This window comes from Oncorhynchus mykiss, chromosome 7 (assembly GCF_057628025.1).
Source record: "Oncorhynchus mykiss isolate SJ-2025 chromosome 7, ASM5762802v1, whole genome shotgun sequence".
In the NCBI taxonomy this organism is placed as follows: Eukaryota; Metazoa; Chordata; class Actinopteri; order Salmoniformes; family Salmonidae; genus Oncorhynchus; species Oncorhynchus mykiss.
The window spans coordinates 12786431-12804403 of record NC_143028.1 but is presented as its reverse complement, the minus strand read 5'-3'; the positions used below and the strand labels follow the sequence as shown (position 1 = coordinate 12804403).

The following is a 17973-nucleotide window of genomic DNA, read 5'->3' as shown; positions in this document are numbered from 1 at the left end:
GAGAGACACGCACAAAGACAACATAGCCAGCTGCCACAAGTCCAGGGACTAGTTTTTGGAGAGAGTGAGAGAGAGGGGGGAGGGGGATTTGCATGAGCCAGGCTCCCTTGGGGTCATTCCTCGCTCGCTGAAACGGGGAGAGCACAAAAGACAACACTTAACATATTTGCTAAAAGATGACAACCCTACCTAGATCTCATTTGAAGCCGGCCTTTGTCAGGAGCGGCAGACGAGAAAAGTCCACTGATATTTGCGCGAGAGAGAGAGAGAGCGCCTGACAAGTGTCTCTTTCTTTAACATTACAAGGAATCCATCTACATACATCTTCCTGAGCAGTAATTCCCCAGGGTTCAGTATATGCAAGGGTGTCATTTTGGAACGTTAATAAGAGAGATGGCTTCTTTAATGGTAAACATTACAGACGGATAGAAACTGTCAGGCTAATTCCTGTCTTTAGTCCCACGGGGAATAGTCCAGCTAGCCTTAACGCCAAACCGCTCTCTGTATTCACTCTGAGTCAGAGGGAAAATCACTAGCTAGATAAACAAAGTAATCGCGAGGACACTGTTATATATTAGTGTCTCTGTTTGTGAATACCGTTTTCTTTAACCCTCTCTAATATCTCTACTATCCCCTTCATTATCTCTTTGAGCAACTATTACGGCGCTTCTGACAAAGACATAAAATGAGACAATGTGTACATAATGAGGGGAATCATTGGTGCTGTCAGTTTCAGTTTCTAATATAGTAGGGATGTGTAGTGGATAGTGATCTTTAGTGTTTAGATCTTTAGTACAACATGATAATACTATGTGAGAGTGAATGCACACGCGCACACACATACATCCAACACACCCACACATACACACACTCCACCCCCCCACCCCCGTCCCACCCCCCGTCCCACACACACAACTCTCATTACATCAGCAACAGCCAGTATAAATGACACGGGGTATAAGTCACTCTCTGTGCCTGTAGCCTCCACAACTTCCCTCTCTCTATCAATTTATCAGGAGAACCACCGGGTAGAAACACCACTAAGAGACTGCTCGGTGCATACCTGCTATCCATCCCTACACTAAATGACGTAGAACGTCAACTTCCTTATTTAGGAAATAACCAAATTAAATCCAGTAAATATCAGTACAGATAGTTGTCCTGATTTTTAAAATTTTTTTAAGGAATAAATCGTGTTTAATGTTCACACAGGCTTTTGCCTTGACTTATACGACAAGAGATCACTCATCTGTAGGGGCCCAAACTGAGATATTTGGATTTGCAAACAGGCTCTATGATGTGCGTAATAGAATCGAAAACAGAGATGTACTGTATAAATCAAGCAAAATACATTTGAGAATGAATCAAACAACAGCACTATAGCAAGGGGACTTTTTTACAATGCAGTGGAAATATCTCCATCTGAAACAGTCTTCATCTTCATTCCAGAGAAGTTCTTGGCTGTATTAGCCTACACTATAACAAGCTGCATTATGTGGGCTAATCTAATGAAAACGAATCTATTCTATCATTCAGCAAATATACAGTGGATTTACATGAAATGAATGAATTAGTAAAGTACGGGGGTGGAAATGGATAATCAATCGACATATGTGACCACGAGCTGTGGTGCGTTTCAGAGAGAGAGAGCGAGAGAGAGGCTAATATTAACATTCATCTCTATACTAAGGTATAAAACAACAAGTGAAAACTTAGTGACAAATTAACATGACAAATTAACAAAATGTTGATGTTGAAGAAAGTAGGCTAAGTCCTATTTGTTATTTCTCGGAACACACAGAGAAATACACATTAGACGTGGTGCATAACATTCTGTCTGGCCTACCTTGTGATGATGACTGTTCCACTACATTATCTAAAGAACAAACACTCTTTTTTTTTAAAGTTCATTCTTGTCCCTTTTTGAATTGCACACCTCACATTACAGTTTGTACGATGCATACGGATCAACGTCACAAAGCCAGTCCGGAAATGGGATAGGCCAAAATCTTCTACAATCACATATTCAGGACAAAGTGGAATTATTGTCATGCTCATTCGGGATATTTTGGTTTTTGATGCAAAATATCTCAATAGTCTTTTATCAATTTGAAATATGTGTCTAATAGCCTAACTAGGCTATATATTTCAGTGTTCCATGTTGATAAAGGCCTAATGGTGACAAATATGACCTCTTAATGTGTTAATTAATAGCTGCTTAAAACTGCTGTTTGTCATTTCTGATGAGGTTAATAATAAATTACTATCTATATTTATTATTTGTAGGGTAGGTTTCTGGTACAAGAAACATTCTATTAAAACAAATTACTGATAAATGACTGATATATTGTGTTTACATTACAGATTGTTTGCCACACCTGAGACTAACAAAAGCTAACCTTACAGTCTATTCTCCTAATAATTTGATTATACTCATTTACTAGTAGTATATCCATAATAACAACGTTAGAAGATTAGTATAACACGTGTACCGGTATATTAGTCATAATTTAAGCAGACTAATATATTCTGAATATAGCCGACAAAACAAGTGGACCTGGGAGACATTCCTGTTAGCCTACTATTGCCCAAGCACAGCGTGTGAAAGGGGTTCTGGGTGCAGCAATTCAGAAAACATATCGGCGTCATAGTGATGTGCATTCAAAACCAGCACAGAAGACAGACGTCAAGGGTCCGTTTGCATTCACCGCGACCATCTGATGCGAGGCATATTCCATTAGGTATAATATAGTAATCATTTGTTTTCCGAGAGTGGCAACAATTCGGCCAAGATGGAGTATGATGCAAAATCATTTTGATATTTGAATCGTTTTAACTTGGACACAAGCCTGAAGATGATAGACCTAATAGCGTGGAAAAATCAACATGTAGGCCTACATTGCTAAACTCTCACAAAACAATGTACACGCATGCAACATATCTCATCGTACATCAGTAATATTTCCTGACATTGTTTTAAAGAAACTGACACAAAACGCATGCTTGAAAACAAGCACGGTCAAAACAACCACAATTTAATAAATAACAACAACAGTTCATCAAATGAAAGATTGGGGAAAAAAAGAACCTACCATAGACGCTGCTGCTACTGATCATGTCTCGCTGCGAATAACGGGGAAGAAGAGGGGAGAGCATTGGAATTGGAATTTGGACGAGGAGGAATTCCAAATGTTGTTTTACATAAGAAGCAATACTCTCCACTCTCACATTTCAGTTTAACGTGAGTCCTTCTAGTCAGGGCTACTCAATACTCATCTAGCCTACATGCATACTATTACAGGGAAAGTGGACCCTGGCAGCAAAACGCTGTTGGATAGCGCTGTAGAGAGAGAGGGGGGGGGGGGGGGGGGGGAATCATATGATGGTGCACCCACTTGGTTCACACCAGATCATTTGCGCATTGATTACTGTTATTATGTTATCGAGAAAGTTACATGTGGTGAATTCGCTCTCGCCTAATAAAAATACACAAGCTCTAGCATAGGCTACTCTCGTGCTTTAACAATAGATAGCGTGTCATAAGGACTGTGATATTGCATCCGCTCATGCGAACGATAAGATACATAGGGATGGATACTTGTTGTAATCACCGTGTGCATGTATAAAAGTTGGCTACTTTGAAACAATTCAAAGAACCCCCCCGTGCACTGTCATTCGAACCGAGCAATAGCCCTTGGATCGCCTAAATAAGAACACAACATACCCATGCGGTTTTAAGTGCCACTAATCCAAAACGCAAATGCGCTACTTTACAATTCTAAAACGAACAAACTCGTTGATACATGATTTGCAAAACCACTAAAACTTGTTTTTAACTGTGAATACTTAAATCCCGTATGATCCATTGCGTCTCGGAGGGTGGTGGTGTCTTTACGTATAAAGCGCTTGGGTGCCTTGCTAAGGCAAGACTCGCCTAATATCGGCTACTTTAATTGCGGACATCTCGAAACTAGTTCTGGAAAGGCTTACCTGTATGTGCGACAGGTCGACCTCTGGGGTTAGAGCAACATCGATCCACGGTAGAGCTTGCTGATGAATGAGTGTGCGGTGGGTTAAGCGAGGCTGCCTGCGATTTAAAACCATTCCAAGTTAGCGCAGGCAACACTGACCACAGCCACTGCCATGTTGGAATTTCAAACCCTAAAACAGCTGCTTCGGAGACTGACCAGTATGCCTTGCATTGCGCATGCGTCTAGCTGCAAAGACCAGAAATTCAAAGTCCCGCGTAAAGGGGTAATTATGCAAGGTTATTATCGTGTTATACCAATAGACATCGAGGCGGCATTGTATTGGGAAATAAGCAGAAGCTCGTGATTGTGTTCAAGTAAAAGCTACAGTAGACTATTGTAGGCTATGAGATTGGATCTGTCTAAGCAGATACTTTTAATCTATGTATCATTTATAATAGCGTGCTGATAAAAAATAACAATTGAAAATAAGAAATCAATAACCATTGTCCCATATTTAGAGAACAATCTGGGAATGTAGCCTATCGTGTGCATTTGTGATTGCTGTGTGACACACGCGCGCTCACCCACAGACACACACACTCATTCCACTAGCCCTAGTGCTGTGTCTCCCAATGATAATTATAGCACCAATGTAGAATTATCTATCTGAGTCCTAATTAGAGCTGAGCTGTCCCAGTTAACACACTATCAGAGCATCAGTAGGGAGATCACATTTAAACAAGACATCAAAGATGGAACAACTGTCAGATGAAGTTCAGTGTGTCAAATATAGGCTCAATTGAAACATCCCAATTATCATGGCTGATATCTTTTATTTATTTACACAATCAAATAAGAGCCAGGAATTTGATTTGTATACAGTTGAAATAAAGGGAATATGTTAATTAAAAAATAGTGAGTCTGAGATGGTCTTCAGTGCTCACAAAAGAACAGTTGACGGCACTGAGTGCACACTTGCGCGCGCACGCACGCACACACGCACATGCACAACGCACACAAACTTGCACAGGCGCGCATGTGTGAGTGTGCACGCGCACACACACCTAGACGCACAAAGAGGTTCAAATGGGAATTATTTTTTAAAGTGCTATAAAACTGTCCCCAAAAGGGGTTGCAATTTCGATGACCATTTTTAACAGAGAATCGCTTCAATTCCCACTGTATGCTCCCATCTGTTCCACTCTGTTCCCCTTCAATTTAGCCCCTGATCACACATGGCCTGGCTGGCTGACTGACTGGCTAGGGCTGGCCGTATACTGTAGGGTTTCACTGGTCTTTTACGGGGACCTCTGGTTTGGACATCATCAGTTCAGCATGGAGCTATTCCAAATCCCAGTGCTCCAGTTCCCATCACACCTCCCAAAACAGGTTCCAATGTAGGTCTACCACCTTGTGGTCCCCAGGTATACCTCCAGACAGTGAGGCAGACCTCCAGACAGACAGATAGACAGACAGATAGACAAGCAGACAGACAGACCAACAGACCGACAGACAAGCAGATATACAGACATTTTCCACGCTAGAAATAAGAGGTGCAATTTACACTGAGTGTACAAAACATTAGGAACACCTGCTCTTTCCATGCCATAGACTGGCCAGGTGAATCCAGTTGAAAGCTGTGATCCCTTATTAATGTCACCTGTTAAATCAACTTAATTCAGTGTAGCTGAAGGGGAGGAGACAGGTTAGAAAAAGATCTTGAGACAATTGAGACATGTATTGTGTATGTGTGACATTCAGAGGTTGAATGGGCAAGACAAAATATTTAAGTGCCTTTGAATGGGGTATGGTAGTAAGTGCCAGATACACTGGTTTGAGTGTGTCAAGAACGACAATGCTGCTGGGTTTTTCACGCTCAACAGTTTTACGTCAAGTTGGACATCCAACCAACTTGACACAACTGTGGGAAGCATTGGAGTCAACATGGACCGTTTTCGACACCTTGTAGAGTCCATGCTCCGACAAATTGAGTCTGTTCTGAGTGCAAAAGGCTAGGTGCAACCCAATATTAGGAAGATGTTCTTAATGTTTTGTACACTCACCGTATTTGCATATTTTCTTCACATGCTGAGTAAATCTCACCCTTATTTTGTTGCAAAAAAGTACTTGACACATTGAGAGAATGTCCGCCCCCCCCCCCCATTATGTTGAAACCTGGACTGGACTGAGGCCGATAGGAGGCCACAGCTGAATGTGAGTCACACTACTAGGAGTGGTATTGCTGTGGTGATAGAAAGTGATGCAACAGAGACAGAGCGTTGAATCATTAGGAGGGTTTGGGGGCTGAGAATGGAGGGGGTTTGGCTCGCCTTGTGTGTGCCAGCCACCGTGATGGTGTACCTACGTGGCTGTGAGGTCCACACAGCTGCCGACTGGCTTGGAGGTCATTCTGAGATACAGCCACGCTGTGATTCTTGACGGTGCTGTGGGTGTGTAAACACACACTCACACACACACACAAATACACACATATACAAACACACATGCATACACACAAAAATACACAAACACATGCATACACATACAGTGCACACACATACATGAAAATACGCACGCAAGGACACACACACCTTGTGTCCAGCCTTTTGTCCTTGTGTCAGCAGGCAGGACACATGGAATGTGTCTCCTTTTCTTCACTTATAATATCCACACTTCACATACACTCCGAATTTCTTCCGAATTGTGTTGGTTTCTCTCTACTTGCGTAATATCTTTGTCCCTTTCCGTTTGATCCACTACACTATTATTTTTTTTGCAGGAAATGGTGGAGTACCTAGAGTACTTCAGACTTGATGTAGAAAGTACTGTGTAGTCTCCACACATAAAATACCCTCCTGTGGTAGGCAGAATATTTGCATCTAATTTGCAAATTGCAGTGAAGACAGCAATTCAGGGGATACTGAATATTCAACGATGGCATGAAATATTTGACACTAATCGGTAAAATACCACCTAGTGTCCGAATCTCCCAAAGTCATCTATCATTCGGATTTAGTTTTCAAATTAACCACAAGTCCAATTTGAAAGTGAATTTGCAAGAAAGCTCAGTCCGCCACCACCAACATGATTCCCTAAGAGTAATGGATAGGCTAGATAGACTGTGTGTGTGTGCGTGCGTGCGTGCGTGTGTGTGTGTGTGTGTATACTGTATGTGTAAGCATGGCCTTGTTGAATTTGAGCAGGCCTAGCCGTGATTTTACTGCTACATTAATCTAAATGGATTTGAAGTCATTAACCATTTCAGAGGTAATGATGTGGCGCTGCCACTAATGAGCTTTAGCTCTTAATTGAATAGGAGGGGGTGTACAGTGATGCTAAACCCACAGTAGACGTTCGCTCCACCCTCCTCGTTTCCATCCTACCACACACACACTGTCGACACACACATGCATGTGACTTTTGGTGACGCACACACACATGCACACCCTCGACGTTGACAATGTTTTTCCTTCCTTACACTCACAGGGGTTAGAGAAGGGGTTCCTAGTCACGTGACTGTCTGGATTACAGCCCCTCTGCCCGAGGACTTTGATGTCACCCTTCATCACTTCAAGACCACAAGCTGTACTTTTGTTTTACATCAATTACAGGAGGAATGTCTGTTTTTTTCCCCAGTCATCCTGAAAATGAAAAGAAAAACATTGTCTGGTGTCATATTATGATTGGATTATGCATTATTTAGTAGGCCACTGAAGTGCCGGATCCAAAAACATCTTAAAAAGCTTAATTTGAGATGCTTCTCGTCCTTAAAAACAAAACAAGCAGCTTTGTATAAAGGCAAAGTAGTTTTATCAACTGTCACACAGATCAAACATTTAAATTGAGAGAATGTGTTTTACATACATTAAGAATACAAATCTATTTTCTTTCCTTGATGTCTATAATCCTCAAATCACAGATATAATTGTATTCCTCATTTATAAATCATTATGCAAACATTTAACCTGCCATACTTATTAACAAATAAAGATGTCAAGTACAATTTGAATGAAGCTGAAATCTAACATAAAAATCTCACCTTTCTAAATTCCCTACAATACAATACGTTCCCTTGGTAATAGTACCTATGTGAAATAGGATTGTGTTGGTGTCTCTCATTAAGTGCAGTTACATTGCATAGAAACCCCCAGTGAATAGAGAACACTGATATAAAAAGAACACCCTCAAAAAGCAATGAAAGCCTAAGGGAGAAAAATGAGAGTATTTACAATGAAACCCAGTCACTGTTCCATAGTGCCTAGTGTTCAGAGAATCAGGAAGTAAATAGACTGAGTAGACAGGCTGAAAGGTCTGTGTGTCTCTGCTGGTGTGTGGTCTGCTGTCCTTTATGGACTGAGACTAAGACCCTGATGGGTCGGAGCTTAGATTGAACAGAGCCTATTGAGAATAAGCTACTAAATCTGGCAATAAAGGCAATGTGATTTACTGTAAACGCCACTGGGCCCACTGAGTCACGGCTATAGAGGCGCAAACCCATAGAGACACACGAGCGCGCGCACACACCCACACACACACACATTCAGGCACACACACACACACACACTCGCTCTCTCTCCCGCCTGGTTGGTTTGCCTCTGTCTGCTACGTGAGTCGCCCCACACACTCACTCTGTGCACCCAGTCATGCGGCTCAGCAGTAGTGACTTTGACAAATAACCAGGAAGTCCCACTGTTGGCTTAAAACTCCAAGTTGTTCAGTTGCATTTCTGCATTTGTCCTGCCTTAATGGCTGTGGAAGTGGCTTTCGAGGTAATCTGTCATTGATTGATTAGGTGCTGGCCAAATCCCCTCACCGAGTGCATTGGTAGGCTGGCCGCCCGCTGCTGCTGCTGTGTGAATGTGTAAGGGAATGGCTGTATTAGGGGAGTGTGTGTGTATGTGTGTGTGTGTGCGTGCATGTGCGTGTGTGTTAACGCTGCCTGCTACACAAACACACACTTACATCCACTCAGGTGGACAGGCTCATGAGAGGACTCCCACTGCAGCGGGCAAGGACACCATACATGCTGTTGTTTGTTATTGCTGCACAATAGAAACATGCTTTTTAGGCCTGCGAAACCAGACAGACAAAACATGTCCTTTTCATAAACATGCAGACATGTTGTGTCAGTCTGATTTCAGGTGGTAGCTAATAAGTGTCATTGCTGCTGTTGATTGGATTATTTATAATGCAGCATATGGCATCAATACAGCACAGTGGATCACTCAGAACATAGTGGAAAGATGATCACATTGAGAAGTGTTTGCCAATTAGATTGCAGTCTAATCCATACATGATAAGGTCAGACTTGTTAAGCATGCATAGTGTAGTCAACACAGTGCATTAGGGAAAGTATCCAGACCACTTCCCTTTTTCCACATTTTGTTACGTTCCAGCCTTATTCCTTTTAAAAAATATTTTTTTTACCCCCTTTTCTACCCAATTTCGTGATATCCAATTGTTAGTAGTTACTATCTTGTCTCATCGCCTCAACTCCCGTACGGGCTCGGGAGAGACGAAGGTCGAAAGCCATGCGTCCTCCGAAACACAACCCAACCAAGCCGCATCCAACCCGGAAGTCAGCCGCACCAATGTGTCGGAGGAAACACTGTGCACCTGGCAACCTGGTTAGCGTGCACTGCGCCCGGCCCGCCACAGGAGTCGCTAGTGCGCGATGAGACAAGGATATCCCTACCGGCCAAACCCTCCCTAACCCGGATGACGCTACGCCAATTGTGCGTCGCCCCTCGGACCTCTGGCTGCGACAGAGCCCCTGTAATAGGGTTAGAGACAGAGAATCCCAGTGGAAAGAGGGGAACCGGCCAGGCAGAGACAGCAAGGGTGGTTCGTTGCTCCAGAGCCTTTCCATTCACATTCACACTCCTGGGCCAGACTACACTCAATCATATGACCCACTGAAGAAATGAGTCTTCTGTAAAGACTTAAAGGTTGAGACGAGTCTGCGTCTCTCACATTGGTAGGCAGACCGTTCCATAAAAATTGAGCTCTATAGGAGAAAGCCCTGCCTCCAGCTGTTTGCTTAGAAATTCTAGGGACAATTAGGAGGCCTGCGTCTTGTGACCGTAGCATACGTGTAGGTATGTACGGCAGGATCAAATCAGAAAGATAGGTAGGAGCAAGCCCATGTAATGCTTTGTAGGTTAGCAGTAAAACCTTGAAATCAGCCCTTGCCTTAACAGGAAGCCAGTGTAGGGAGGCTAGCACTGGAGTAATATGATCAAATTTGTTGGTTCTAGTCAGGATTCAAGCAGCCGTATTTAGCACTAACTGAAGTTTATTTAGTGCTTTATCCGGGTAGCCGGAAATTAGAGCATTGTAGTAGTCTAACCTAGAAATAACAAAAGCATGGATTAATTTTTCTTCATCATTTTTGGACAGAAAGTTTCTGATTTTTGCAATGTTACGTAGATGGAAAAAAGCTGTCCTTGAAACAGTCTTGATATGTTTGTCAAAAGAGAGATCAGGGTCCAGAGTAACGCTGAGGTCCTTCACAGTTTTATTTGAGACGACTGTACAACCATCAAGATTAATTGTCAGATTCAACAGAAGATATCTTTGTTTCTTGGGACCTAGAACAAGCATCTCTGTTTTGTCCGAGTTTAAAAGTAGAACGTTTGCAGCCATCCACTTCCTTATGTCTGAAACACAGGCTTCTAGCAAGGGCAATTTTGGGGCTTCACCATGTTTAATTGAAATGCACAGCTGTGTGTCATCCTCATAGCAGTGAAAGTTAACATTAGGTTTTCGAATGACATCCCCAAGAGGTAAAATATATAGTGCAAACAATAGTGGTCCTAAAACGGAACCTTGAGGAACACCGAAATTTACAGTTGATTTGTCAGAGGACAAACCATCCACAGAGACAAACTGATATCTTTCTGACAGATAAGATCTAAACCAGGCCAGAACTTGTCCATGTAGATCAATTTGGGTTTCCAGTCTCTCCAAAAGAATGTGGTGATCGGTGGTATCAAAAGCAGCACTAAGGTCTAGGAGCACGAGGACAGATGCAGAGCCTCCGTCTGATGCCATTAAAAGGTAATTTACCACCTTCACAAGTGCAGTCTCAGTGCTATGATGGGGACTAAAACCAGACTGAAGCATTTCGTATACATTGTTTGTCTTCAGGAAGGCAGTGAGTTGCTGCGCAACAGCCTTTTCTAACATTTTTGAGAGGAATGGAAGATTCGATATAGGCCAATAGTTTTTTATATTTTCTGGGTCAAGGTTTGGTTTTTCCAAGAGAGGCTTTATTACTGCCACTTGTAGTAAGTTTGGTACACATCCGGTGGATAGAGAGCCGTTTATTATGTTCAACATAGGAGGGCCAAGCACAGGAAGCAGCTCTTTCAGTAGTTTAGTTGGAATAGGGTCCAGTATGCAGCTTGAGGTCCTGGCAGAGTTGTGCAGACTCAGGACAACTGAGCTTTGGAGGAATATGCAGATTTAAAGAGGAGTCCGTAATTTGCCTTCCAATAATCCTGATCTTTTCCTCAAAGAAGTTCATGAATTTATTACTACTGAAGTGAAAGCCATCCTCACTTGGGGAATGCTGCTTTTTAGTTAACTTTGCGACAGTATCAAAAATAAATTTCAGATCGTCCTTATTTTCCTCAATTAAGTTGGAAAAATTGGATGATCGAGCAGCAGTGAGGGCTCTTCGATACTGCAGGGCACTGTCATTCCAAGCTAGTCGGAATACTTCCAGTTTGGTGTGGCGCCATTTCCGTTCCAATTTTTTGGAAGCTTGCTTCAGAGCTCTGTTTTTTTCTGTATACCAGGGAGCTAGTTTCTTATGACAAATTATTTTAGTTTTTAGGGGTCCGTTTAGGGTATTGCGCAAGGTTAAATTAAGTTCCTCAGTTACTGATTTTTGTCCTGGAAGGGCATCAAGGAATATTTGTGTTGTCTGAGAATTTATAGCACGACTTTTGATGCTCCTTGGTTGGGGTCTGAGCAGATTATTTGTTGCAATGCAAATATAATAAAATGGTGGTCCGATAGTCCAGGATTATGAGGAAAAACATTAAGATCCACAACATTTATTCCATGGGACAAAACTAGGTCCAGAGTATGACTGTGACAGTGAGTAGATCCAGAGACATGTTGGACAAAACCCACTTAGTCGATGATGGCTCCGAAAGCCTTTTGGAGTGGGTCTGTGGACTTTTCCATGTGAATATTAAAGTCACCAAAAATTTGAATATTATCTGCTATGGCTACAAGGTCCGATAGGAATTCAGGGAACTCAGTGAGGAACGCGGTATACGGCCCAGGACGCCTGTAAACAGTAGCTATAAAAAGTGATTGAGTAGGTTGCATAGATTTCATGACTAGTAGCTCAAAAGACGAAAACGTAATAGTTTTTTTTGTAAATTGAAATTTGCTATCGTAAATGTTAGCAACACCTCTGCCTTAGCGGGATGCACGGGGGATATGGTCACTAGTGTAACCAGGAGGTGAGGCCTCATTTAACACAGTAAATTCATCATTGCAGACCTTTAAATAGTCTAACGTTTTCCATGTGGTTTGCTTTAATGATTAAATTACATTAATTAATATGATATTTGATTTAACACTATGCAATAATTTAAATGTATTCAAATAAAATCATAAAACCACCTGTCCATTTCACATTCTCCTTAATTCTATATTATAACTAAAACTAAAGTACATCCTTGTAACAGTTCTCAATCAAAGAATAACATGTTAGTCTCAAAAAAGCCAGAGACGTCTGGGCCATGAACAATTTTACATTAATTTTAATGGAGACACTTAAATGGTAATTATTCCAACTCGGCTCAAATGTGGAACTAACAAATGGAATTCAATCAGGGCTGGCACATAATGACCATCATTAGGCCCCCAAAAATTATAATGACATCCTATCTGCATTTCAACCTGACGACTCTTTTACGTTGGGATATCGAAGCCAACTCACATCTCCATGGTGATAAGCCGTATTTTTTTTGAACGCCGCTCATGGCTGGTAACCACCTCATTGTTTGTGGCGTAGTCTTCCGCTGAATGAACGACTGGCTTCATCTAATTAACTACTTGAAAGGTCTATTCTTGAGTTCGTCCTTAATTGAGAGTGGGAGAGTGCTGGCGTCATTGACCGCCATGGCTCTCTGTCTCCTATCTAGGCCTTTTCACATGATGCAGTTCTGCTCTGGCCTGGCCCTTTCACATGATGCAGTTCTGCTCTGGCCTGGCCCTTTCACATGATGCAGTTCTGCTCTGGCCTGGCCCTTTCACATGATGCAGTCCTGCTCTGGCCTGGCCCTTTCACATGATGCAGTCCTGCTCTGGCCTGGCCTTTTCACATGATGCAGTTCTGCTCTGGCCTGGCCTTTTCACATGATGCAGTCCTGCTCTGGCCTGGCCTTTTCACATGATGCAGTTCTGCTCTGGCCTGGCCCTTTCACGTGATGCAGTTCTGCTCTGGCCTGGCCCTTTCACATGATGCAGTTCTGCTCTGGCCTGGCCCTTTCACATGATGCAGTCCTGCTCTGGCCTGGCCTTTTCACATGATGCAGTTCTCCTCTGGCCTGGCCCTTTCACGTGATGCAGTTCTGCTCTGGCCTGGCCCTTTCACATGATGCAGTCCTGCTCTGGTCTGGCCCTTTCACATGATGCAGTTCTGCTCTGGCCTGGCCCTTTCACGTGATGCAGTTCTGCTCTGGCCTGGCCCTTTCACGTGATGCAGTTCTGCTCTGGTCTGGCCCTTTCACGTGATGCAGTTCTGCTCTGGCCTGGCCCTTTCACATGATGCAGTCCTGCTCTGGTCTGGCCCTTTCACATGATGCAGTTCTGCTCTGGCCTGGCCCTTTCACGTGATGCAGTTCTGCTCTGGCCTGGCCCTTTCACATGATGCAGTTCTGCTCTGGTCTGGCCCTTTCACGTGATGCAGTTCTGCTCTGGCCTGGCCCTTTCACATGATGCAGTCCTGCTCTGGCCTGGCCCTTTCACATGATGCAGTTCTGCTCTGGCCTGGCCTTTTCACATGATGCAGTTCTGCTCTGGCCTGGCCCTTTCACATGATGCAGTTCTGCTCTGGCCTGGCCTTTTCACATGATGCAGTCCTGCTCTGGCCTGGCCTTTTCACATGATGCAGTTCTGCTCTGGCCTGGCCTTTTCACATGATGCAGTTCTGCTCTGGCCTGGCCTTTTCACATGATGCAGTTCTGCTCTGGTCTGGCCTTTTCACATGATGCAGTCCTGCTCTGGCCAGGCCTTTTCACATGATGCAGTTCTGCTCTGGCCTGGCCCTTTCACATGATGCAGTTCTGCTCTGGCCTGGCCTTTTCACATGATGCAGTCCTGCTCTGGCCAGGCCTTTTCACATGATGCAGTTCTGCTCTGGTCTGGCCTTTTCACATGATGCAGTTCTGCTCTGGCCTGGCCTTTTCACATGATGCAGTCCTGCTCTGGCCTGGCCTTTTCACATTATCGCGGTCCTGCTCTGGCCTGGCCTTTTCACATGATGCAGTTCTGCTCTGGCCTGGCCCTTTCACATGATGCAGTTCTGCTCTGGCCTGGCCCTTTCACATGATGCAGTTCTGCTCTGGCCTGGCCTTTTCACATGATGCAGTCCTGCTCTGGCCTGGCCTTTTCACATGATGCAGTTCTGCTCTGGCCTGGCCTTTTCACATGATGCAGTTCTGCTCTGGCCTGGCCTTTTCACATGATGCAGTCCTGCTCTGGCCTGGCCTTTTCACATGATGCAGTTCTGCTCTGGCCTGGCCTTTTCACATGATGCAGTCCTGCTCTGGCCTGGCCTTTTCACATGATGCAGTTCTGCTCTGGCCTGGCCTTTTCACATGATGCAGTTCTGCTCTGGCCTGGCCTTTTCACATGATGCAGTCCTGCTCTGGCCTTTTCATATGATAACAACAGTAATATATGCCATTTAGCAGACGTGGTGCAGACCTTTGAAACAGTTGGCATCTTGTATATTCTCTGCCTGGTAATGGGTCAACATCTCAAGGGATAAAACAATGTGTGAGTGAATGATTGTCTTGACAGTATCACACTCAAATCTTTCAATTAGGGTCAAATCCTGACTTGCCCCAAATGTATGTGTAATTTCAACCTTTTTTTAGGTAACGTTCTAGTACATTATAGGATTGTGCATCTTGGTCCTTAGAGATATAGTATTTCAGTGATGCGTTATTACAAGTTCACTGCAGGTCTAGCTCATACAGTATGGGAATGTGTACCTCCTGCTGTTACAGCGAGGGGGTTACAGGTCACAGAGAGCACAGTATTATATTTACTTTGCTCGGTGCAGCACAGACAGCAGCACTCCACAACCTCTCATGGTCACCAATGTGTCTACACAATTAGCAAGGGGCTGCGTATGTTCAGCGTGTGTATGTATATATATATACACTGCTCAAAAAAATAAAGGGAACACTAAAATAACACATCCTAGATCTGAATGAATGAAATATTGTTATTAAATACTTTTTTCTTCACATTGTTGAATGTGCTGACAACAAAATCACACAAAAATTATCAATGGAAATCAAATTTATCAACCCATGGAGGTCTGGATTTGGAGTCACACTCAAAATTAAAGTGGAAAACCACACTACAGGCTGATCCAACTTTGATGTAATGTCCTTAAAACAAGTCAAAATGAGGCTCAGTAGTGTGTGTGGCCTCCACGTGCCTGTATGACCTCCCTACAACGCCTGGGCATTCTCCTGATGAAGTGGTGGATGGTCTCCTGAGGGATCTCCTCCCAGACCTGGACTAAAGCATCCGCCAACTCCTGGACAGTCTGTGGTGCAACGTGGCGTTGGTGGATGGAGCGAGACATGATGTCCCAGATGTGCTCAATTTAATTCAGGTCTGGGGAACGGGCGGGCCAGTCCATAGCATCAATGCCTTCCTCTCGCAGGAACTGCTGACACACTCCAGCCACATGAGGTCTAGCATTGTCTTGCATTAGGAGGAACCCAGGGCCAACCGCACCAGCATATGGTCTCACAAGGGGTCTGAGGATCTCATCTCGGTACCTAATGGCAGTCAGGCTACCTCTGGCGAGCACATGGAGCACCATGACTGACCCACTGCCAAACCGGTCATGCTGGAGGATGTTGCAGGCAGCAGAACGTTCTCCACGGCGTCTCCAGACTCTGTCACGTCTGTCACATGTGCTCAGTGTGAACCTGCTTTAATCTGTGAAGAGCACAGGGCGCCAGTGGCGAATTTGCCAATCTTGGTGTTCTCTGGCAAATGCCAAATGTCCTGCACGGTGTTGGGCTGTAAGCACAACCCCCACGTGTGGACGTCGGGCCCTCATACCACCCTCATGGAGTCTGATTCTGACCATTTGAGCAGACACATGCACATTTGTGGCCTGCTGGAGGTCATTTTGCAGGGCTCTGGCAGTGCTCCTCCTGCTCCTCCTTGCACAAAGGTGGAGGTAGCGGTCCTGCTGCTGGGTTGTTGCCCTCCTACGGCCTCTTCCACGTCTCCTGATATACTGGCCTGTCTCCTGGTAGCGCCTCCATGCTCTGGACACTACGCTGACAGACACAGCAAACCTTCTTGCCACAGCTCGCATTGATGTGCCATCCTGGATGAGCTGCACTACCTGAGCCACTTGTGTGGGTTGTAGACTCCGTCTCATGCTACCACTAGAGTGAAAGCACCGTCAGCATTCAAAAGTGACCAAAACATCAGCCAGGAAGCATTACAACTGAGATGTGGTCTGTGGTCACCACCTGCAGAACCACTCCTTTATTGGGGGTGCCTATAATTTCCACCTGTTGTCTATTCCATTTGCACAACAGCATGTGAAATGTATTGTCAATCAGTGTTGCTTCCTAAGTGGACAGTTTGATTTCACAGAAGTGTGATTGACTTGGAGTTACATTGTGTTGTTTAAGTGTTCCCTTTATTTTTTTGAGCAGTGTATATACAGTGCCTTGCGAAAGTATTCGGCCCCCTTGAACTTTGCGACCTTTTGCCACATTTCAGGCTTCAAACATAACGCTATAAAACTGTATTTTTTTGTGAAGAATCAACAACAAGTGGGACACAATCATGAAGTGGAACGACATTTATTGGATATTTCAAACTTTTTTAACAAATCAAAAACTGAAAAATTGGGCGTGCAAAATTATTCAGCCCCCTTAAGTTAATACTTTGTAGCGCCACCTTTTGCTGCGATTACAGCTGTAAGTCGCTTGGGGTATGTCTCTATCAGTTTTGCACATCGAGAGACTGAAATTTTTTCCCATTCCTCCTTGCAAAACAGCTCGAGCTCAGTGAGGTTGGATGGAGAGCATTTGTGAACAGCAGTTTTCAGTTCTTTCCACAGATTCTCGATTGGATTCAGGTCTGGACTTTGACTTGGCCATTCTAACACCTGGATATGTTTATTTTGAACCATTCCATTGTAGATTTTGCTTTATGTTTTGGATCATTGTCTTGTTGGAAGACAAATTTCCGTCCCAGTCTCAGGTCTTTTGCAGACTCCATCAGGTTTTCTTCCAGAATGGTCCTGTATTTGGCTCCATCCATCTTCCCATCAATTTTAACCATCTTCCCTGTCCCTGCTGAAGAAAAACAGGCCCAAACCATGATGCTGCCACCACCATGTTTGACAGTAGGGATGGTGTGTTCAGCTGTGTGGCTTTTACGCCAAACATAACGTTTTGCATTGTGGCCAAAAAGTTCAATTTTGGTTTCATCTGACCAGAGCACCTTCTTCCACATGTTTGGTGTGTCTCCCAGGTGGCTTGTGGCAAACTTTAAACGACACTTTTTATGGATATCTTTAAGAAATGGCTTTCTTCTTGCCACTCTTCCATAAAGGCCAGATTTGTGCAATATACAACTGATTGTTGTCCTATGGACAGAGTCTCCCACCTCAGCTGTAGATCTCTGCAGTTCATCCAGAGTGATCATGGGCCTCTTGGCTGCATCTCTGATCAGTCTTCTCCTTGTATGAGCTGAAAGTTTA

General features: G+C 43.9%; 1 protein-coding gene across 2 annotated transcripts in view; it reads right to left on the bottom strand.

Moving 5' to 3' along the window:
• LOC110528802 (fidgetin-like) overlaps positions 1 to 4219 on the bottom strand; it is a 33914-nt gene extending 29695 nt beyond the window's left edge. Inside the window, exons 1-2 of one of the 2 annotated variants that reach the window (XM_090242292.1) lie at positions 3991 to 4219; positions 3093 to 3123 (exon numbers count right to left, since the gene is read on the bottom strand). In XM_090242292.1, the coding sequence (XP_090098418.1) occupies positions 3093 to 3123; positions 3991 to 4104 (145 nt within the window). In that variant the 5' untranslated portion in view covers positions 4105 to 4219. The remainder of the gene's footprint in view (positions 1 to 3092; positions 3124 to 3990) is intronic. The other variant, XM_090242294.1, reaches the window with a different exon arrangement.
• Between the last annotated feature and the right edge of the window lie 13754 nt (positions 4220 to 17973).